Source organism: Mauremys reevesii, linkage group 1 (genome assembly GCF_016161935.1).
Source record: "Mauremys reevesii isolate NIE-2019 linkage group 1, ASM1616193v1, whole genome shotgun sequence".
NCBI lineage: Eukaryota > Metazoa > Chordata > Testudines > Geoemydidae > Mauremys > Mauremys reevesii.
The window spans coordinates 340,614,785-340,638,414 of record NC_052623.1 but is presented as its reverse complement, the minus strand read 5'-3'; the positions used below and the strand labels follow the sequence as shown (position 1 = coordinate 340,638,414).

The 23,630-nt window shown below is 41.1% G+C and overlaps 1 protein-coding gene across 2 annotated transcripts in view; it reads left to right on the top strand.

Annotated features, from left to right (window-relative positions):
• The window catches only part of PCLO (piccolo presynaptic cytomatrix protein), a 519,980-nt gene that overhangs the window by 401,371 nt on the left and 94,979 nt on the right, over positions 1–23,630 (top strand). For both annotated transcript variants that reach the window (XM_039518832.1, XM_039518825.1), the window contains exons 11-13: positions 18,649–18,757; positions 19,397–19,464; positions 20,221–20,432. In XM_039518832.1, the coding sequence (XP_039374766.1) occupies positions 18,649–18,757; positions 19,397–19,464; positions 20,221–20,432 (389 nt within the window). The remainder of the gene's footprint in view (positions 1–18,648; positions 18,758–19,396; positions 19,465–20,220; positions 20,433–23,630) is intronic.

Genomic DNA, 23,630 nt, shown 5'->3' with positions numbered 1-23,630 from the left:
AAAATGCAGACAAATGAACAGATACAATAGATGGACAGATATGATGAAAAGAGGCAATGGATACAACAAACAGATGTTCAGGCACTGAAATATATCTACCCATATGAATGCATGGCAATGATGTCTCTTGATCTGGTGCCATTCACTACCATTTCTAGAAGTGCTGTCTCTGAATGGAGATAATTTTAGGAAGAACCTTACAGCACTAGCAGATCAAGATATACAATTCCCTCAGCTGTTTGTATTTTAGCACATGTAGAAAATTTTGGTGCCACCTAGTGGAGTAAAATAATAGACAAAGCGCATATTAAATTCAATATGTATATACAGCAGAATCCCATTTATCTGATCTAATTGGACTGGGGCCAGATCGGATAATTGAAAATTCGGATAATCTGGATAATGGGAAAGTGCGAGGCTGCAGCACCATCTGGTGGCCACAGAAGAGATTGCCTGCTTCTTAATCTGTGTGCGCTGGTTACTCGGTTAATATGGAGATCTGGATAATGGAGGATCGGATAAACAGGGTTTTACTGTACTTGTTTAAAAAAGCTAAAGGGCATGTTGTTCATGTTTGTTTCAAGTAATGTAATTAAGCATTTCTAAATGGTTATGCTTAAGGTTAAGGATAATAATTATTAGTTATATTTCAGGAATATTTACTACTGACTAAAGTAGTCCCCTCCAGCATTAAGAAAGAATGGAGGTCACATGTTAGCAAAACTAGGAGAGGATAGAATCGTCTCTGAACATGCTGGTTTAAATTTAACTGTTCCAATCATATGTAACTGACAGAATAATTGGGCCTCACTGCTCTGAAGTGTTTGTAAATTATGTCAAGTATCAGGGGGGTAGCTGTGTTAGTCTGGTTCTGTAGAAGCAGCAAAGAATCCTGTGGCACCTTATAAACTAACAGAAGTTTTGCAGCATGAGCTTTCGTGGGTGAATACCCACTTCTTCGGATGCAAGTCTGCTTGCATCCGAAGAAGTGGGTATTCACCCACGAAAGCTCATGCTGCAAAACTTCTGTTAGTCTATAAGGTGCCACAGGATTCTTTGTAAATTATGCTTAACCAGACACTGTTTCAAAGTGAGACAGATCCAGTCTACTCAAGAAAGGGCTTAGTGTTGAAGCGATCCTGGTATAACTGTATCGATTCCTACTGGAGACACAGCTTTTATGAGCGAAAGACTTCTTTTGCCAGCTAAAATAGAGTAAGCACATACTCCCTATTTGTAAAACTGGGGCTGAATTCAATGTGAGCTTGATGATGACTGTTAGTCTGTAAAGAAACGTGCAAACCACTGGCTTTTGTGAAATAGTATGAGTGTAAATGAAGACAGAATCCATTACAACCGGAGTTTATAATTTTTCAGGATGCACTGTAGACCTAGCTTTCTTCCTTTGCCCATGAGGAGATGAGTTTTGGGTAGAACTCCAGAGACTGTGTGGCGGGGTTGGTTAATTTCTGTTCTTTTTATGTTGTCACTGAGTTATTTGAATTAACAGGGAGAATTGACTGGTCCGTTCAATTAGTGTGTTTTTAAAAATATTGTCAAGGGCACCCAGTGCATCTATTATTATAGTTAGTAAAAATCCAAATAAATCTGGCTCTTTATTTTTAGAGATAATTATTTGGGTGATAGATGATAGATAATTTAGCAATTTCTAGGAATTACCAAACCTCATTTTCTCTTTAGAGAGTGTAATGTCATTTACAATATTATTCTTTTATTATCGTCAGTATATTTTTGGAAGTTTATAGTCTCTGCTGTTCTATATCCTGCACACCACCGTTGCCATGTACATCTTCTGTCACTATTTTATTAATGATTCACAGCACTGCTGAAATTCTGTTCAATCCTGTGTTATTAATGTTTTTGTTGCTTAAATTTTCTCTAGAGGATAGAAAATGTAACATTTTCATTTTAGTTAAATACAGTTTGATACCTCAGCTGCTTTTGAATGAAAAAGGATTAGGTTAGTGGTTTTATGTAAGGAGCGATTTAGGCCTGATTATTTCACTTTCTTAGAGACCCTGCCTTTCATCTCTCATGAGTAGAGACTCTGAACTGTGCTAAATCATGCAGTAGCTGAGAGATGTGGTCAAATGCCCCTGGCGATTCGTTTGAGAGAGAATCAGTCTGGTTTCCCCTTGTGACCTAAAATTCACGTTTGAGCTTGAATCTACAAAGCTGAAATATTGGTCCAATGCTTTCAAATTTGGGAGCTTAAACGTTAACCACCAAAATCCATAATGAGGCACATAAGCAAATGGACTGATTTTCAGAGGTGCTAAGTATGTGTAACACCCAGTGAAAGCAATGGGAGCGGCAGATCCTCTGAAACTCAGGCCACAGTTTAGGTGACTATCTGTGGATTTAGTGTCTAATGATAAGCACCCACGTGTGAAAATGTAGGAGTTGTCTTTGGACCTGATCTGTTGTCCATTATGTCAAGGGCAAGGCTTCAGTTGAATTCAGCAGGCACTGGAGAAGGCCATTAAATCAGGCTTGTTCCTCTTTTCCAGGGCTGCATTTACAAAAGAACTGGGGCACTCTTGTAGGGTCTTCTCGTTCTCAGTGTAACTGCAGGCTTTTGCTAGGCAACCTTTTACTCTAGAGCTTAGGATGCTATGAATTATACTTCCCGAGCTACAAGTATCAGACAGACAGTGTGCCGATGCCACTAGACACTTGTTTTATGTCTGCCTCCTTCCTGGTGTACATACAGTCAATACAATATGTTGTTGTAAGGCATCATATAGAAACACGGGGACTTGCTGATAAGAGATGATTTGTTTTGGTGAAGATAAGAAGAAATAGAAGTTGCTGGTAATTAATATGCATGCCAACGCTAACATGAATTCACCCTTATCTTTATGCATTAAGAAAAATAAAATAACATGGCTTGCCAAAGACAGTAAGTAAACAGAATAAATTAAGTGTGATTGATCATTCTGGCATGTTTATCCGCAGTTCCAATGTACTGTCTAATGTTTCTTATTCTATTTAAAAAAAAAGCAAAATAACATTACATTTATCTTGTATATCCCCTGAGTACCAGCAGCTTCAAGTGATTTGCTGTTAAAATGATTATTACAGTGCCCTGAGGACATTCATGCTTATGCCAAAAAGGTGACTCTCTGGTATCTTGGGAATACTGGGACGCAAACATTTAAATTGAAATTTGACACAAAGAGATAAAAAAGGGTGACCAGCGTAGGATAGTCAGAGGTGAAAACACTGAAGTTACCATTTTGGTAGTTGAACCTTTCACCTATCCCCACCCATTTGTCTGTTTTGTCCACCTGTCACATTGTGTCTGACATGAAGATCGTAAACCCTCTGAGGCAAGGCTAGTCTTCTTGGTTAGTTGTCTGTAGAGTGCCTAGCGCAATGGGGCCCTGAATCCTAGGTGCTATCATAATATAAATAAAAATAGAGCATGATTTTTAAATTGCGGTTATTGAGAGTAGACATCCAAATCAGGTAGGTGCACACACCCTGGATTGTTACAGTCACTTGTACATGCCTGATTTGTAGCTACAGATGCAGTAATTGCACATCCAAATTAGGATAGGGAGGGATAGCTCAGTGGTTTGAGCATTAGCCTCCTAAACCTAGGGTTGTGAGTTCAATCCTTGAGTGGGCCATTTAGGAGTCTAGGGATCTGTCTTTGAGCAGGGGGTTGGACTAGATGACCTCCTGAGGTCCCTTCCAATCCTGATATTCTATGATTTTGGCAGAGAACGAACAAACCATGGACCTAATCCTGCAGTATTTACTCATGTGATTATTTCTTACCCATGCAGATAGCTACATAATGTTAAACTGAATTGTTTGCAAGAAAATGTACTCCTTGCTTGAGCAAGGATTGCAGCATCAGATTCATATAAATCTTGCTTGATAAAATTTTGACTAAAGTAGCATGTGATGTGTACAAAAGTATATATGAGAAGGGTAAATATTAGAGCAGAGGGTTACATTTTTAAGGTGGTACATACAAGCAGAACACCAAGTAAAGGAATGAAATTTTGAAAAAGAAAACTTAGGCTGAATATCACAAAAAAATCCATATGGTAAAATCTGTTAGATGGTTAGATCAATTAGCCATACACTTTACAGACTATCACTCAGACCAGATACCCTCTTTTTTTTGTTTTTACTCATGTTGAAATATACTCTGCAATATGTATGACAACTAATGATCCCCAGCACCTGTTAGCCCTCAAATTAAACTCAACATATCGTTAGTAGAAAGCTACCAGATTCACATGGGCATTAGTTCATGAAGTACAATTACTATGGAGGTACTTACTGTGCCCCACACAAGGGTTTGGTTCTGGAATGGGGCATTCCTAACAGTTTTGTTCACTGATCCTGCTCAATTCCACACTAGGCTCCTAGAAACTTAGACCCACACATCCCTCCAGAAGACATTTAACCAGCACCAGGCACCTCTGTAGGTTTAGCGCTTGTCTACGTTACAAAATTAAGTCATCTTAAGTTAAGTTAATATACGGCCACCACAATACTTAAAATGGTGGTTCACGTCCACACTTGCTGCTGCTATTGCGGTGCACGTCCTCACCAGGAGCATTTCCACCCATTGAAGTGGGGCATTGTGGGACACCAACGGTTGAAGCCCAGGAGCCCTGGGGCTGATAGCCTGAGCTGTCAACCCCACATGGGGATCACAGCTTGCCCTTCCCTCCTCTCCACTGACAGCCACCCCGGCACTAACAGCCCAATCAGTCAACTGGGCTTGGGCTCAGAGCTGGGTGCCCTTCCCATCCCGGTGCTGAAAGCCTGAGCTGTCAGTGCAGTGGTGGAGGGGGACCCCCAACTGTGAGCCCGCACTCAGCTGACCACTTGGGCTGTCAATACTGGGATGTGGGGGAGAGCTCCAGTTGACAGCCCTGCACGAGGCTGACAGCCAACAGATGATGTAGGTAATGCAGGTCTACACGGACACTGTGTCGTCCCAACTACATCGACATAAGCACTATGCCTCTCATGGAGGTGGAGTTATTATGTCGGTGTAGTGGGGGACTTATATTGGCAGAAGCAACATTTTAGTGTAGACAGTGACATAATTAGGTCGACGTAAGCCGCCTTGCAGTGACCTAACTCTGTAGTGTAGGCCGGGCCTTAGTGACCCGAGCCTCTCTCACTTACAGCCTTTAGTGATGGAGTGCCTCTCTCTCCAACTCACAGAGGGCCATGGGGCTAAAATGCTAACACTCAGCTGCCACGTGAGATACTTTACAACCCTGACCAATGCACCTCTCCTCACTGAAGTTAGGGAAGTGTTCTTAGTCCGCTATCTCTATTGTAGACAAGGCACTGTTGTTAGTGCATTACCAGTTACAGGAAATTTCTGCTTTCCCATTCATAGACACTAAAATGGGGGTAAAAATCTCATGGGATTCACTCTCTTTTAACTTGAGCCATTACAGCTGGTTGAAAAATGGGAGCAATTTTTTCACATAAGTTCCCCCCCCCATACACCCCTCTCTTTTTTCTGGGATCAAAATTTCAAATTGCGGTGAGAAAAATCTTCAAAATGTCAACAAACCTGGGATGTAGGTTAATATTTTTTATCAGGGGGACTAGACTGTTAACCAAATTGATCTGCCCTGGCCACCCCACACTCCTCCAGACTAATCCAGGGCATTTTGTGCATCAGCACGGAGTAAACTCAGCAGGTTCAACCTCTACAGCCAAACCCATTAGAGCTATGTGAGAAAATGTTCGTTGAAATCGAATAACTCTAAGATGCTGCTCTTACTAACATCTCTTGGGTTCTCGTTCTCAAATATTGGAAATCCATGGGAACGTGTGCATCTCTCCACAAGTAACATTATTCCCAAGCGTTAAGGTTAGATATTTTGTCATGGTTATTTTTAGTAAAAGTTATGGACAGGTTGCAGGCAATAAACAAAAATTCATGGAAGTCCGTGACCTATCTGTGACTTTTACTAAAAATAACTGGGGGGGGAGGAAGTTCAGAGGAGGGAGGAATGACAGCTGGAGCCCCATGCGGGGGACTGACAGCCTGAGCCCTACCGCCACGAGGAGGGCACCACCATGGGAGCGGGGAGAAGGCTCAGCCCAAACTCCAGCCTTGGCTGCAGCCCTGGGTGGGAGCACAGCCACAGGGCAGGGTTGCACAGCCCCAGCTCCAGCCCTGGCTGCAGCCACTGACTGCTGAAGCCAAAGAAGTCACGGAGGTCCAGTAAAGTCATGGTAAACAGTATAGTGACCTCTGTGACTAAATTGTTACCAGTTGTTAGTCATTGCACGTTTGTTAGAAGCAATACTAGAAAACCCAGTTGTCTCTGAGTTTGCTGAGTAAAAGGCTGATAATGTCCCAGGGCTACGCTGTGGACAGAGGGACGCTGTGGATGCAATCCTTGGATGCATTAACCGGGGAATCTCGAGTAGGACCAGATTATTTTCCCTCTGTATTTGGCATTGGTGTGACTGCTGCTGTGTCCAGTTCTGGTGCCCACAATTCAAGAAGGAGGTTGATACATTGGAAGGGATTCAGAGAAGAATCAGGAGTAGAAAACAAGCTCACCGTTTAGTTTTATAAAGAGAAGGGTAAGCGGTGACTTGGTTACAGTCTACAAGTACCTACATTGGGAACAAATATTTGATATTGGGCTTTTCGATCAAGCACAGAAAAGCAGAACATGATCCAATGGCTAGAAGCTGAAGCTAGACAAATTCAGACAGGAGAGGGTGTATATTTGTAGTTGTGAGGGTAATTAAGGGAACCGTTTACCGAGACCGTGGTAGTTTCTTTCTCTCCGGCAATTTTAAAATCAAGCTTAGATGTTTTTCTAAAAGATATGCTCAAAGAGTTATTTTAGGGAAATGCTATGGCTTGTATTATACATAAGGTCAGACTCGATCACAACAGTCGCTTCTGGCCTTGGCATCTATGAGACGCAGTATATACACATTTTCAGTTGGCATGTGGGCTGTTAGGGGCCTTAACCAGGGAGCAGAGCTGCTGTGGCTTGAGAATCAGGGAGCTTTGTGTTGGAGCTCTCTGTCTCCTGCGGTGAGTGAATCTTGGCACAAGAGAGAATGAGGCCTTCAGTGTCTCAACCACCAGACTAGTCAAGTATGACCAGTAGGCCTCTGCGCCTGCCTGCAAATGATCTGTATGTAATTCTAATGGTTTTTGTATAGAAGTGTATAGCAGACTAGTAAATCTGTGATTTGTAGGTATACCATAACAGAGACATTTTGTTCATAGCTTTCTCTTTAAGCCAATTCATTTTAATTTGAATGCAGAGAGATCTGCTTATTGTCCTATTTATATTAACAGTAACATGATGTTTTACACAGGCCTTGTATAGCATATTTTATTTAATAATTTATATTCTCAGGTAGGATACCAGCTAAATAACTTAGTGCCAGATCCTTCTATAAGAAACATACATAAACTTTCTCAAAAGCTGTATGCCTCTGTTAGCGTGTCCCCTCTGGTGCTTAAAACACCTTTTACAGATGTCATGGGAGCAAATTCTGCTCTCAGTTGCAATTAATAGAAGTTGAAATCAATGAGAATTGCATCTATGTAAATGAAACCAGATTTTGGCCTTAAGAATGGAAATGGAAAACAAAATTAAAACTTGAACTCTGAAAGCATTGATATTGATAGCCGCAGAGTGTAAAAATTGATACAACCAACTCAGATTCATCTTTTCAGTACCATCTGCCCCTGAAGCCAATGGGTCTATGCCAGAGATAAGTTGAGTATTATGTGTCTGTATCTCATTATGGGGACACAGTATAAAGGAGGCAAATTGCCACTCTTTTGATTTTTTTTTGCACATCTCTGGAGATGGTGACCTTGAGCTCAGAAAATTCTGATAGTCCACCACGCACATACTAGTAAATGAGAAATCTTCTACTGCTGCCACAAAGATGATGTACTAGTGTCCAATGCAGATTTTGTCTATGAGCACATTCTAATTTTATAATGTTTGGATTTTAAATTAAATTAGAGTACTCAACAGGGAGCTTATTCCTCCAGAGGTTTGTGAAACGTATATCCAATTTTTCAAATGGCATTCCAAGAAACCGAGCAAATACTCTCCAAACTACTCTTTGTGTGAACAGTATGCTATTTTTTTTTGTTTTTTACACACCAAAATGGGAGCACTGAGACACTGAATGGCGTTAATTACAGTGTGTCACAGCCATTTGGTCAACATGGCATAAATGATCATTCTTTGTGCAGTATTTTCTTATCCAATATATTATTTGTTGAGGAGGGATGGTGAGGAAAGAAATACAAACTACTTATCTTGATATGATCATTTTCACAAGAAGAAATTTTAATCGTCATCCAGATAACTAAGATGACCCCAAAATTTAAGATCAGCTTCTATTACACTGCAGAATAGTCAGAAAGAAGCATAGGCCCAGCCTACCCTCAGCTGTGGCCAGTCAACCCCATGAGGGAGGGTGTTAGGTTGGCCTTTACAATCCACCAATCCTGGGCCAGCTTTATACCACACCACACCTAATTTAGAAAAGCCTAATGGTCTTAAGTCTGGTCCGAGTCACAACAGCTGCCCAAAGCCCCAAGTGACCAGAGCTTAAGGAAGTCCCAGACATACCCCCTTTCTTCAGCTGTGCTCACTATGCTGGTAACTATCAGTGCTGCAGGAGCTGCTACAATTCTGAACCATCAGAGGATTCCCCTTACATTAGGTTGACCCTCCCTTGACTAACTTATGCCATCTCTAGGGCTGCTTCACATTCATGAAGCAGTGCAAAGTGGTCATTTTGCAGGGCTGGATCCAGTGCAGTCATTCTACCATGCAGAACAGGTTGTTCATTTTTACCAACCGTGAGCACTGTCGTTATATTAATTATGATAATAATGGAAAATGTTCAACCTAGGCACGAGTGATGAATGGGTGCGGAAGTGAAGGTGTCTACTGCAAATAATGAGTTTTTGTGTGATTCATGCCCAGTAGTAGAGGGAAGCGCATTAACACATTGACTTTTGTCAGCCTATTTTTAACCATGGAACTTTTCCACCAGGAACTTTTAGAATTAAAGAAAAATAACTAGAAAAAATAGACCATAAAATAATCTAGTGGTGAATGTCAAACTCCGGCAGCTAGTGCTATTTTTCATCATTCAGAGTGCATGCCATGATATAAGATTACCTTTAACTTATAGAGCACTTTCTGAACATCTCAAAGTATCTTTTACAAAGGTTAATCCTTATAGCATCCCCATGAGGTAGGTAAATATTACTGTCCCCATTTTATTGATCAGCAACCTCTGTCAGAGAGAGTCTGATTATCCACTGACTTAATACACATGCAGGTGTCAAAGATGGCACAAGATGTAGGACAGTGGACAAATAAAGTCCAGAAGGTTGATGGAGCTTGGGTCAGGGGCCAGTAGCAGCCTATAGCAGGACCAAGACTAGAAGTTCCAATCTTGTCTCTCAAGTGCCAGCCCACCTTTTCTCTTCTTTCCTTATAAAAGCAATTAATCAAAACAGTGACAGCTCATTCTTTTTAAAGGAAATTCATAACGCTATATATTCTGATTTTAAAAAATATTTCTAACGCTCAATGACACGACAGACACCAAAATCTCAACATTTTCCTACTTGGACACATATGATAATTCTAGCACTTTGAATAGGAGAGTCCACAGTATTGTAATGGATGAAGAGTGGCAGTGGTTGACTTAATAATAGTGCCCACTGTGTTGTATATAGGTGTTAAATCCAAGGGGCGATCAGCCACCATCAAACTTGTCTTTTCAGCTTGTTTTTCTGTAGTTAATGCAATTTTGTTTATGACTGATACTCAGGAAAATAAAATCCTTTCATGACACACAAATTATAGCTCCCGATCGATTTTCACATCTAATGAGGCAGCAAGCTCATGTCTTAAAAAGCAATATAAAGGGGGCACAGAATGAGGAAAAATAACTAAAGATGGAGGAATATTATGATACATGTTGTATCTTCCAATTGCTGGCCAGAGACTCAAACTAGGGTCCTGTTGTCTTTGAACCCAAATGGAACTTCCATATGAGCAGAGCTGGCATTAAGGGCTAGCAAGCAGGGCAATTGTCCAGGACCTCATGCCACAGGGGACCCCATGAAGCTAAGTTAAAGATGGTGGGGTTCGGTCTTCAGCTGCAGCCCCAGGTAGTGGGGACTCAGGCTTCAGCCCTGGGCAGCAGGGCTTGGGCTTGGACTTCAGCCCCAGGCAGTTTGGGCTTCAGCGGGGTTGGGCCCATTCCTTAGTTTCTGCCCTGGACCCAAGCGAGTCTAACGTCAGGCCAGCATCTGAACAAGACAGTAAGAGCTGTTCTAATGCACTCTGGATTAGAAGGTGTTCTTTCATATCTTATCAAACCTGACCTGCCTGTTTATGAATAGGCAATACCTATGCAGATGTAGTATCTGAGTGCCTCACAAACATGAATGGGTTTATCTTTGTGAGGCATTTATTCCCCATTTGCAGATAAGAAAACAGAACTACAAAGAAAGATCCCACAGAAATTACTGTGGTAGAGCCAGGTAGGGAACGTAGAATCCCAGCCTAGTGTCTGACCAATAAGGCCAGCCTTCTTCCTGATGACTGTCTGGTATTGCTCCAAGGTGTTTTTTCCCTCGTCTCTATTGAGCCTCACCAACATTATGGTTTGTTGTTTTGCTCCTTCTCTTCCTTTCACTCACTCTTTCACTCCTTACCTACCATAGTCAGTCATCTATAAGAAGCTTCTTGGGGGAAATAGCAAACGTAGCCCTCTTCTAAGCGCTTCTGTGTGAAGCAAAGGGATCGAAATAACTGATATCCACATCTGTGGGTGGGGAACAGAATAACCATGTTCTACCAGCATTTACTGTCTCAGCACAGGACTGGCCGAGAACTGACTAGTCATGGAGATCAAATTGCACAGGTGCTGGGATTAGGGGTGCTGGGGAGTGCTGCTGCACCTCCTGGCTTGAAGTGGTTACCAGCATATACAGGGTTTACAGTTTGGTTCAATGGCTCTCAGCAACCCCACAATACAAATTGTTCCAGAGCCCCTGTGAAACTGTGTTAGCCCTAGAAGAGGAGGCTCTTGTATGTCTAGGGTGTGGCATACTAAAGGTCAGTGCAAGGATGTATGTGCTAGTGAAGATTTTGGTGTAACAGTTCTGTAGATAAACAGTCTACATCAGTTTTCAGGCGCTGAAGTCCAGCAGTCTCACTGGCACTAAGTTCACTTCAAAGAAAAAAAGTGGTCATGTGTTTGATGATCCGTCGCAGGGTGTCTTCCCTGAAAATTTTCTGAGAATGATAGCAAAGAACATGCCCCCCTAAGTAAATAGAACTACATGTGTAGGCAGGAAAATACCCACATAATCAGGCTAAGAGTAGCAAACCTTGTGGGAGATCTTTATATCTAGAAACTGATCTTACTTACTAATTAAATCAGATCTAAAACTCTTTGCTTCTAATCTTATTCGTGAGCTCTTTTAAAAAGTGACAGATTTTAGTTAAAGCCTCACTCCCGAAAGAAATTAACTACAATTCTACCATAAATATTAAGGGTGGGGTTTTTTAATAAAAAAGATTTCAGGCAATTCCAGTAAGAATAAGGCTAATGACTGTGTTTCTCAAAGCCCATTTCCTCCAACAGGCCCTGGAGCCATTATACAGTCATCAAATAAATAAGTTTTGACAACATTGTGGGCCACATTCTGTTCTCTTGATGCTGGGATAAATCGAGAGTAACTCCACTGAAGTCCATGGAGTGTCAAACTTGGGATAGTGAAAAGAGAACCAGGATCGATGGGGTGGTTTGTAGCATTTACCCACTGGCCCATGTTGGGGGTAGTGCATAGCTGCACTGCCTCCTGAGGAACGTTCCCTCCCTACCACTGATGGAATGGTGCGGTCTGTTGCTGTAATCCTTGTAGCCAACTGTACTGACCAGTGTGAAGGAGGTGTCATACCTCTCAGATATCCTTCCTTTTGAGGGACATCACTCATTTTAGCTCGAAAGGCATCTACAAATGTGACATCCCCTAACTTTCATTATTGACCACCTGTATCAGGGTGGCTTTCCCCTGTAAGTGTCATGGTGTCCGGGGCCAACCAGCCCATTTCACAGTCAGCTGGAAAGGGAAAAAGTGATTATAAAAGCCGACAAGTGGCTAGGTTGAGACGGAGCTGCAGGATGAAAATAGACTCCTGCAGTAGGCCCTGAAGCAGGGGGACTGAAGGCAGGGCAGGGTCTGTCCTCCTTTCAGCACTGAGAGAGGCAAGGGGGAAAAGCCTGGAAATGTAGCTGATGGTGGGAAGAGGAACTACTTTGTTTTGATTTGAAGAATAAAAGTGGCCTGAAAGAGACTTGAGCGTGGCAGTGAGTCCTTCCTGAGCTAGGCAAACAGGACAGCAGCTCACAGTTGATGGTGAATGTGGGCAGGCAATTGACCGAGAAACTGAGGCAGCCCAAAGCCAGAATGGGTAGGTGGTCCAGTTATACCCCACAGCTCAGTAATTCTTTCATTGTGCAAGTTGTCAAGCACTCTGACGCCACCCAGCAAAACATTTAAGCATGTGTTTAAGTGCTTTGCTGTATCAAGGCCAAAATGTTCAGCATTCTGCAGGATCAAGCCCTAAAATCACTGTTTAAAAATGGGCTCAGGGGCTTTAAGTGCAATCATTCTTTCCCGTAACTCCAGTCTGCCTATGGTACTGCCGTTCATTATGTAATATTTCATAATGACATTCAGACCAGCGTTGCAATTTTATGTTACACATTTTGTTAGTTGTTGACATGCTAAGGGTTATTCAATGGGATGTCTACTCACAGTTAGCTATAGCCACAGTTACAGATGATTCCTTTACCAAAGAGTATGAGTCTAAAGTTATAGTCAGCCATCTTAAGCCTGTTGGGCTGAGTAGAAATTTTCTGTTAAATTTTAGTCCATTGTGTGTGTCCTGATTCAGGACACAACAAATGTTCGGTTAACCCTATGTTTTTAAGGTGGGTGGAAGATAAAAAGCTAGACAGACATTTTCAAAGCTGGCTAAGGGATTTAGACACTCAAGTTCCATTAAAAACAGTATTGGCTAATTTTAGATAGCTTTGGAAAACTCAACCCCTAGAAGATTAAAAAAAAATTATCAGTATTTTTCCTCTTACTTCTAGAAACACAAAAGCAAGTTGAGGGCATACACGCACATGAGCTCAAATGAATCAGTCACAAGTACATATTCATGTCAAAATAGACCAATTTAAATGATTCATAGAGTTGCACCTCCAAGCTCTTCAAGAATATTGCAATACTATTCAGACACTTTTACGATAGCCTTGCTCCAGGCTCTTTGAGAACTAGCGCTACAGTGGAGCTATAAAATATCAACCCAGAATAGGAAATTTCATATGTTACAGTACACACAGTTTTACAGCATTTTTGTGGATTAATTCAAAAGAAACATATAACAAATGGAACCATTTCCGATTAGTGTCTGTCCATGTATACACATTGAACATCGGTGGTGAGTCACACTTTGACCTTTTTGGCAGTATTGAAGCAGAGAAAATATTGGCTTGTAGGAGATGGCACATGACTGAACAGGCTGGCAGTGCCAGTGTACTCCATGCTGTTACAACATGGGTCCTTTCACCTGATGTCTGGTCTGCATAGAAGGCTTCTGAGTTTTCAATAGGTAATGATTCTTGGGCTTAGTCCTTTTGCTCGGGAAGTAGCAGATCATGTTCTTAGTGTTGAAGATGCCAGGTTCCAAGCAGGATTTGGTTACACCATCACCCCATATTTGAACTAGGATTCAGTCTAGTATCTGCAGAGGCACTGTAGTGGAGCCTTTGCCTGATGGGGAAGTTGTGGTGATGGAAAAGAAAGTGTAACCTCCTCAGCGGTGGAGGATCCACCAACACCAACCAAAAAGTGAGTGATGCTAGCAGGGAAGGAGTTATGGCCTGGATGACCAGGGTATTTGCCAGTTCAACCTCCATCAGTAGAGCTACCCTTAAACCCTGGCCATAACTTAAAGCTGCTCACTCTTTGTAGTAAATCTCAAGGGGGGATGCAGAGGTATCACCTCCTGCCTTCTATCAAATTAGATTTCACCTGGGGTGCAGCAGTCCAGGAAGACATACAGAGGTATAATTTTCCCCTCTGAATAACTGGCTTCCTCATGGTGATGAACATAAGGGCAAATCTTTTTCTAAACTCTACTGGTCTGGAGGGAACCCCAGCATTGGAATCATTGTATTTCCAGGATACCAGGCTGGAGACAAGATCTGGGAAGCCGTGTAGGGGACATGCACCCCAGTGTGATGTGGAGTGTAGTCCCATAGGGGTTCCTTATGCATCAGCATACCTGAGGTGCATGGTGGCAGGGGTGAGTCAGGCCAATGCACTGGCCAGCACAGCTGAGTCAGCATGCCAGGGGTATCTTCACTAGATATCGGGCTGGCACAGATTACCTCCCCCCAAAGGATGAGGAAATCAGGACACACATTATGACACTGAGTATCACAATCTGGTTCCTTGTCTACTCCTTGGGCAGCACCACTACACATTGCCCCTTGCTTAGGGTTTGTGGCAAAGTCACAATTTAGTGATGGAGGGAAGGTGTATGGAGGTAGCGCAGCCTAATGGATAGACCCACTGGGACCAGTGTACTTAGACTTTTGTAAGGTACTTGACTTAGTACTGCACAAAATTTTGAAGCTGGACAAATTCAGACTGGAAAAAATATGTAAATTTTTAACAGTGAGCGCAATTAACCATTGGAACAAATTACCAAGGGTTGTGGTGGATTCTCCATCATTGACAATTTTTAAATCAAGATTGGATGTTTTTCTAAAATATCTGCTCTAGAAATTATTTTGGGGATGCTGTATGGCCTGTGTTGTACAGGAGGTCAGATTAGATGATCATAATGGTCCCTTCTGATCTGGGAATCTAGGAATCTGCTTTTTCCCAGTTGTAAATCTAGGATAATTGATTAAGGAATTTATGAATCTATGAAATCTCTATTGCTGGATTGCTGGGTGAACTTGGGCACGTCACGTCACCTTGCTGTGCCTCAGTTTTCCCATCTATGTAATGGGGATGGTAGTGCTGACCTCCTTTGAAAAGTGCTTTGAGATCTATGGATGAAATGTGCTACATAAGAGCTAGGTATATATATCCCAGTGCCCCTCTGAGGCACACTGTGGAGTGGGTTGGCTTCATAATGTTCACCCTGGGGCCCAAAGATTTTAACTCTTCTGTTGTCCTTTGAATGGAAGAAAAGGATGCACTTTGTTCTCACATAATAGTACTGAAAATATGAACTTCTGAGAGGAAAGTCCTTCCTGAGCTTGCTTCTGAGGGTTTGAAATGCACAGAATTAAATGATATTTTCACATGTAATCTCTGTGCATTTTAAAATATAATTAAGTTTGTTGCATAATGATTGTACCTGAAGCATATTAGAGATTTGATATCAAAACCTCATTTAAATAATAAAAAAAAAGATATATCTGGCAGCAGTCAATGTTTCAAACACCTTTGTAGATAAAAGGAGAAGTAGTTGTTTAGCTTAGATCTAGATCAAAGCTGTTTGGGGTGGTCTGCTGAGGTTTGATATTTTTAAAAAATAAGTGGTCAAAGCCAGGTCTTTGTTGGCGTGAATTTAGTATTGGAGTCATAGCCCTGAAGAGAGAAACCTGTGGTTGTTAAGAAAATAGATATATGTCTTGATCTGACAGATTTCAGCAGGCTTTGGATCGAGGCCATAGTGTGGGAGACACTGGCAGTGCAAGCTACCACATGATGTATTTTCTTGCATCCGGAGCCTGTGAACCGTGTTTGATGTTCACACTTTTTAAGGGTTTTGGGAAACAAAGTTGACATGGGCAGAAACTGCTGCTGGATACTGACTATGGCTGACGAGTCATTTAATCCTCATCAATCTCATTATTATTATTATTATTATTATTATTATTTTATTTGCATTTAGGAAGCTACATTAGCTCAAAGGATATTCGATAGTACCAGTTTCTTAAGGGAAAGGGGTAATAGTTCGAAAATAATTAAGAGAGTAGAAACCAGTCAGATAAACATTTTCCTAGCCAAAAACATTCTTCTAAGTCACTGTGCCATATCTTGGTCTCCTTAAAATCAATGGCAGAATTCTCATTGACTAAAATTAGACCGGCTTTGCCACACCTAAAGGCAGAAGGTGGCCCAGTTGGGATACTGATAAGCTGACAGACACGTGCCAAGCACAAGATACATCTGCCATAATAAGGTAGAATTGATCGTGGTGGGCTGCAGGGCTCCTCTTGCCAACCCTCTAAGCTGGAACAACTTGCTGTCTCATTTTCTGGTGAGTAGCACTTGGTGCCAAATCACATACATGGTGTTTTCTCCAGGATGCTAGGCGGACGTCATTTGTTAGTAAATGTTGTGTATCATAACAGGATGCCACCCATCTTCCAAAACATCCAAAATCTTCCTTTTCCCTTTTATCTCTTTGCTGCTATATGGAAGTGCTGGTTTTAGCTCTTTGCACTGTATTTAATTAATCAATGTACTATCACAGCAAGGCACCCAATTTTCCTCTGTGTTCTTCCTTTCAAAAATATCGTATAGCCAGAGGTTGGCTTGTAAATAGAAATAACTCTAGCCCTCTCCCCTCCAGAAACCCCAATACACCAGTGTGTATGCTACTGTCCACTTACACCGCAGTAAATCAGGAGTTGCTACAATCACTCCAATCAGAATTACTCCTGATATACTTCAGGGTAAGTGAGATTAGAATTAGACTCCATAAATCTTACATCCTAAATAGCAAAACAGTTATTTGTGATTCTTCAAAAGCCAGATCGTCCTCTTGAACAATGATCTGTAAATGAAAAGGGGTTTAATTTTAAAGAAAGGTGAATCTATTTTGGTAAGTCTATTAAAAATGTGCTTCACTGCCTTCTGAGCATCACTTCATATTCATTCCTCACATTGTTTGTATTTTCATTGCGATGACACTAAATGACACTAAAATTTCTTGCTGACAAATGCATGAGGAAATATGGTATTTCATATTCTAGTGGTATCCTGGGGAAATGTGGCACAATGGAGTATGATAGCCTATATCTTTTCTCACTCTTTCAGCACTGTATAAATGCATTCCTTCTCCTTCAAAAGCAATTAACATTATATTTTACTTCATCTTTTCCTTTGGTTATGAGTTTGTCACTATGTTTTACTTTATTATTTTTCCCCATTTGTTGTATACAACAGCACTGGATTCTCAAAATAGCCATAAGACCCATGTGATGACACAATTTTATCTGTGTAAGTGGCAACAAGCCAAATGATTGTGGTTTTCTTGCTGTGAAAATGATGTGGTTTTAAGATTTTTACTCATTGATTTTAGTGTGACATTAAGTATTCTGGAACTTGATCTGTTAAGAATCTTTTCCTTCCATAGTTCAAGGGCTGGATTTTGAAACCCATACACTGGTGAGAAGTTGATCTAATTGGGGTTACTCATGTGAGTGACTACTCACCAGGGTAAATGCGGAGTTCACAATCTGGCCCTCATTGGAGAGCTGGCTACTGCTCTATGCTCTGTGCTCCCCTGTTTAACTCAATGGCATGTTCAGTGTAAACATTCTGACCTAAAAAGCTCATTGTAACCAAATAAGATTTCTCATTTGATTAGGTTATGGGCTCCAAATGACTAATTGAGGGGTTTGATCCTGCATAGTGCTTACTACTGTAAATTGAATGGCCCAGCTCATCCTGCAAAGACTCCATAGTAAGTCTTGGCAGGATCAGGCCTTAGGACAATTAGAACAGACACATATAATAATGCATACATTTAGGACAGAATATTGTTCACCACAGACTCAGATTCCTCCATCCCAGATAGTGAGTTACTTATCTTCCCCCCCATGCACCTGCATCATCCCCCTCCTTCTGGTGAAAGGTGAGTAAGCAGAATTCATGCCTGAACTTGTACATTTCCAAGGCAATTTATCAAGGCTGGTTTCAGACATTTTGAGTTAGACCTTCACTTGGTGTAAATTGGCCTAACTTCATTGATATGGTCCTCTCTTATTTTATTTTTTTTAATGACAGAATACAAACAGTGGCCCAGCATTTACACATCTCACCCACAAAGTTAGGCCATTTCTTACTATATTTCTTACCACAGACACTCAGTAGCTGTTTGCCAGCAAGCTGGGAATGTCATCTTAGCCTAATTCACAGATGTTAGTTAACCAGGAAATGTCTCATGCATAGAATGGTGATTTCTTTAATACATTGGGCAGTGTGCATGTATTTTGATGTTCTAAAAATCTTTCACTATTCTGCAACCCAAACAAAGCATTTTATGCAGTGTGCATGAGCAGCCAGAAGGGCATTCAGCTGCCAACTTAGTCATATAGGTAAGCTGATGGCATCCCAACATTAATTAATCTTATCAGTGTGCAGTGAAAGATGTTTGGTAATGTAATGTACCAAAGACCATGTAAAATAGATTTTCTGAATGTCACATCAAATCATGCACTTTAAAGGCTGGGTCACATAGCAACAGTATTTCACCCTATGCTGTTTTGCTATCCTAGGAATGCAGGTGTTGGAATGGAATGGCATCCCCTTGACTGCAAGAACTTATGAAGAAGTCCAGAGTATCATTAGTCAACAGAGTGGGGAAGCAGAAATATGTGTAAGACTGTGAGTTTTTCCCCATCTTTCTGTTTCCATTTTTTTGGCTTTTCATGGCTTTTTTTGATTTACAATTGTTAAGGTGGAACCTTTGCTAGCCTTGAGGATTTGTACCTGTATAAATAACTAGAAAAAGGGTTCAGTGTTACTTTTGGAGGTTTATTTGTTCCATAATAAATCATTAAAAATAAAACAAAGGGATGAGTTAAAAGAGATTTTAGCTAATTATGTTTTTATCCATAATGATGTCTCCCTTTCTAGGACAAATTCTCCTCTCATTACACAGGTACAATCCCATTGAATTCAATGGGGTTGGCCAGTGTAAGGAGATAGGAATTTAGTCTTCTCATGACATCTGTTGAAACGTGTTATACTAGGATGGATGCTGTAACTCATCTAAACACCATGAGAAATGTATGTATTTTAATATAATCTTACATTCAATCCATTAAAGATTTCACCTTAAAAGAATCATTTTTCTCAGCACATTTGACTTTAACGGCATTGCAAAGTTGTATCAGCTAAGAAGGGGCCATGCTTGGGAGCTGCTTTCTGTCATTAATCACGTCTCATTTATTGACTTAATAAAATAATGAGGGTATAAGGAAAGAGTTTCTTTTGTCTCAGGCTTCTCATTGCTTTCTTTAGGGACCTCAACATGCTCTCAGATTCTGAGAATCCCCAGCATTTGGAACTGCATGACCCAGTAAAGGCTGGTAGGTGAAAGCAGATTGCTTTCAAATGTATGGACTGGATGGCCATAAGCACCACAGCTGAAAATTATGAATGATATAGGCAAAACTTTGTCTGCATTTTAAGCACATAACAGAAACTCTTGAAATGTCTGGTATGTGACTTTATTTCCTAAATTGCTTAAAAAGAAAAGTTCTCTGCGCTAATTAGCTCATGAAGTCTTCCATTCCAGACTTTGAAGTCTCTTTCGTGCTCATATCCTTTCTTAGTCCTTTTTCTTTTTGCATGAATTTGCTCAGCAGTGACTTGAATTTATTACTCAGTCATTGAAACAAAAGATTTTGGATGAACTCTCATCATACAGGTTCTTAACAAAACTAGAAGAGTTCTAGAAGCTATAGACATGGGGCCAGGACATCAGCTGGTGATTTACACCAGCTGAGGACCTGGCTAATTGTCAGCCAAGGATCTGGCCAATCATCTCTAACCTTACTATAATAAAAGCGAACTTCCCTTGCTGGCTAAAGAAGATTCATCCTAAAGGGTTATGCGGTAGCTGGGGTTTGATGACTTGGTGTTGAATGGGTGGAGAAGGGGACCTGTTGTTTTCAAGTTCTTTTTGCACTGAAATTTGGAGTCAGATCTTCAATTAGTGGAAATAAAAGCAGGCAATCTGACAACTTTGTTTATTTATTTAGTGTGTCGACTCACTGCTGGAATAGCCAGAGGACTGAATGGTTTAGCAATTATCAATGTAAAGCTCTTTTACCTTAATCCAGTAGACAAGGCGAAGTCCCCAGGGGTCGATCCTAAGCAGCTGGCTGCGGAGCTCCAAAAGGTTTCCCTACAGCAGTCCCCTTTGGTTGCTTCCTCAGCAGTGGAGAAGGGATCTCATGTCCATTCTGGCACTCCCTCTGCCAGCTCCAGTGCTGTTCCCAGTCCCGGCCAGCCTGGTTCACCCTCAGTGAGCAAAAAACGACACAGCAGCAAGGTAAGATGCTTCCACTTGTGATACACTTCTCAGTGTCCAGTGAGTAAAATGTGGACACAAGAAGTGAGTAATTATCTACCTACATGACCTCTCCACTGTAGCAACAGAGGGACTCACACATGTAAATAAATTTACCCTCACCACACCCTCATGACAGAGAAGAATGTTATTGTTCCTATTTTGTAGGTGTGGAACTGAGGTACAAAGATGATGTGACTTAGGGCTGGTCCACACTAAGAAGCGGGGTCGAACTAGGGTACGCAAATTCAGCTACGTGAATAGCGTAGCTGAATTCGAAGTACCCTAGTTCGAACTACTCACCCGTCCAGACGCCGCGGAATCGAAGTCCGCGGCTCCAAGGTCGACTCCGCCACCGCCTTTTGCAGTGGTGGAGTACCGGAGTTCGAACTATCACTTCCGGAGTTCAAACTATCGCGTCCAGATTAGACGCGATAGTTCGAACTCCGAGAAGTCGAACTCACCGCGTCGACCCGGCTCCTAAGTGTAGACTAGCCCTTACCCAAGATCACAAAGGAAGTCTATGGCAAAGCCAGGAATTGAACCAAGATATCTTTAGTCCAATTTGAGTGCTTTAGCCAAAAGATTGTCCTGGTCATCCTTCCTCTGGTCTTTCATGTGCATCCTGTCTACTCTGTGGTGAAATACCAGCTTTAGTGAAGCCAGAACTCCCATTGACTCATTTGGTATGTCTACACTGCAATCAATAACCCGTGGTTGGCCCACGCAAGCTGGGCTTGGGCTAAAGGCTGTTTAACTTCAGCGTAGATGTTCAGGCTTGGGCTGGGACCTGGGCTCGAAGATCCTGCAAGATGGGTGAGGTGCAGCGTGAGTCTGAATGTCTACACTGTAGTTGAACTGCCCCTTGGCCTGAGCCCTGCAAGCCTGAGTCATCTTGCAGCGGCCAACTACAGGTATCTAACTGCAGTGTAGACGTACCCATTGGAGCCAGGACTTCAGCCAGAAAAACACAGGGGGAGACTATCTATGCCATGCACAGTGCTGAGGCAAATACTGATATTATAAAGAATAAATAATCATAGTGGCAGTACTGATAAGAATTGCTTTGAGTGCCAGGAAGAGAGTAAACAACTACCTTAACATCAAGCTCTGCCTTTCTCACTAAACAACAGTATGAGTTAGTTATTAACTGTACCATCTGATCTTCTTCGTCAAATATTGTCCATTTCTCAGCTGAACTGCTTTATGCCTGCGGTACCAGACACATATTCAAAAGGCATTAGCAATATTTTTCATATGGGAAGTTGGGGGGAAAAGGGCTATAAAGTTATGCATCACTTCTCTACATTTTCATCAAAATATTTGTTGCCTGCAATAGAAATCAATGTTGCAAAGATCGCACTCCTTGTGCAATTTGTAAGGAAGAGTGCTCAAATCTTTTCTAAAGGAAGCTAATAGGATAGTGAAAAGCTGAACATTAAGAAGAGTTCGAAATGTGAAAGTAATGCACTTCCTATCTACTTAATTATCTATATTTAGAGCTCTGTATAGGATTTTATAAGGTCTCCCATTATTTTTATCATTATTTATTTATTTACTTGTACTGTGGTAGCACCTAGGAACACCAGGCATGAGGCAGGACCCCCATTGTGCTAGGTGCTGTACAAACACAGAAAAAGATGGTTCCTTCCCCAAAGAGCTTACAATCTAAGTAAATCATTGTGGATCTAAGTACCTTCCGTGAGAGGTAAACACAAGTATCTCAGACTTATAATCAGGATTTTTTTAGAGAGTTGCTGTGGGAAAGCTGCATCAGTGAAATAGGTTATGCTTTTAATGATGCCCCTTTATGTTTTATGTGAGATCCACAGTCTTGGTCCAGATCCTGAGAAAAGTGTGCGTCTTTTAGTTAAGCGCTTTCCTCTATTTGTTAGCCACTTTAGTTCGGGTGTAAATTATTGTCCTTAAGGGAAGAGGAATAAATATAGTAGGAGGTCAAATTTTTACTGAGGGGGCCTGGCCAGAAATCCCATAGATGGGTTAAACATAGGCTAGTTCATGCCAATAAAGTACATATTAAACACATAATGTTTCACAGAGGAAAAGCAATCCAATATGCATTATTGCTTTATAAATGTACTTAAAAATTAAGTAAAATGGATTTTGGCATTCAAATTAAGAAGATTAAGTAATTAAAAACCTCTCTTTTTCTGTAAATCATATCAAAAGTATATATTCCCTATATAATAATCATTCCTATCACTGGCATATCATGGCTTCTGTTTCTTGATCTACAGAACATGTTCATAACTGTACTGAGATGTTAAATCACAGTATTATAACTTAGTCAATTTGGAGCTCCCTTCTGCTTTTGATTTACGACATTGGCAGTCAGACTACAATCTTGATCCATCACATTTGCAAAAGTTTCATGATGGCCTAAATGTTTCAAAGTGCCTAGGTCCTCCTTTTGGTGGTAGATAAAATCTTCTGCTTAAAGGTTTTTGTATAGCACATTTGATGTACTTCAAAAATGATGTAGGAGTCTCTTTGATATCCTGTAATGCAGATTCCCTCACATTTAATACTTTGTCCCATTACCATAGAGAGTGATAGAGCATAACATCAGAGCCTGGCATTACAAGAGCTCCCCATCACAATAATGACAATCTTCCCTAGGAAGTGTGACAGCATTACAAAGCACCAGTTCTTCTATGGAAAAAGAATCTGAATGATGATGCAGAGAAGGGAGTTAGCATTTTGAGCCATGAATGTGTTATGTCCTGTACAAGTCTCTTTTTTTTCCTAAACGGATGCATGATCATGTTGCAGTTCAGATTACATGCTGGATACTAGGCATCTGGCTATGAAATGTCCTTCAGGAACAATTTTCTCTGCCTCTTAAAGAAGAATAGGCTGCCTTTCTAAGTCCTTAGGGTTCCTAACTCCCTCTGAAGCAGCAGTGAGTTGCTTTTCCTTCTGCCAAATTAATCTTTAATAATGCCCTGATTCAGCAAGATACTTAATCATGTGCCTCACTTTAAGCATGCGGTCAGTCCCACAGAGTGACATTTCAATCAACCGACTTAAAAAAACTCTACTTGAATATTTAAATTGAAGTGTGTGCTTAAGTGTTTTGCTGAATTGGAACATAAAGAATGAATAAGGATCATTTTAAAAGGCTGTAAAATTGTTAAAGCTTAACATAGGAATTTACAA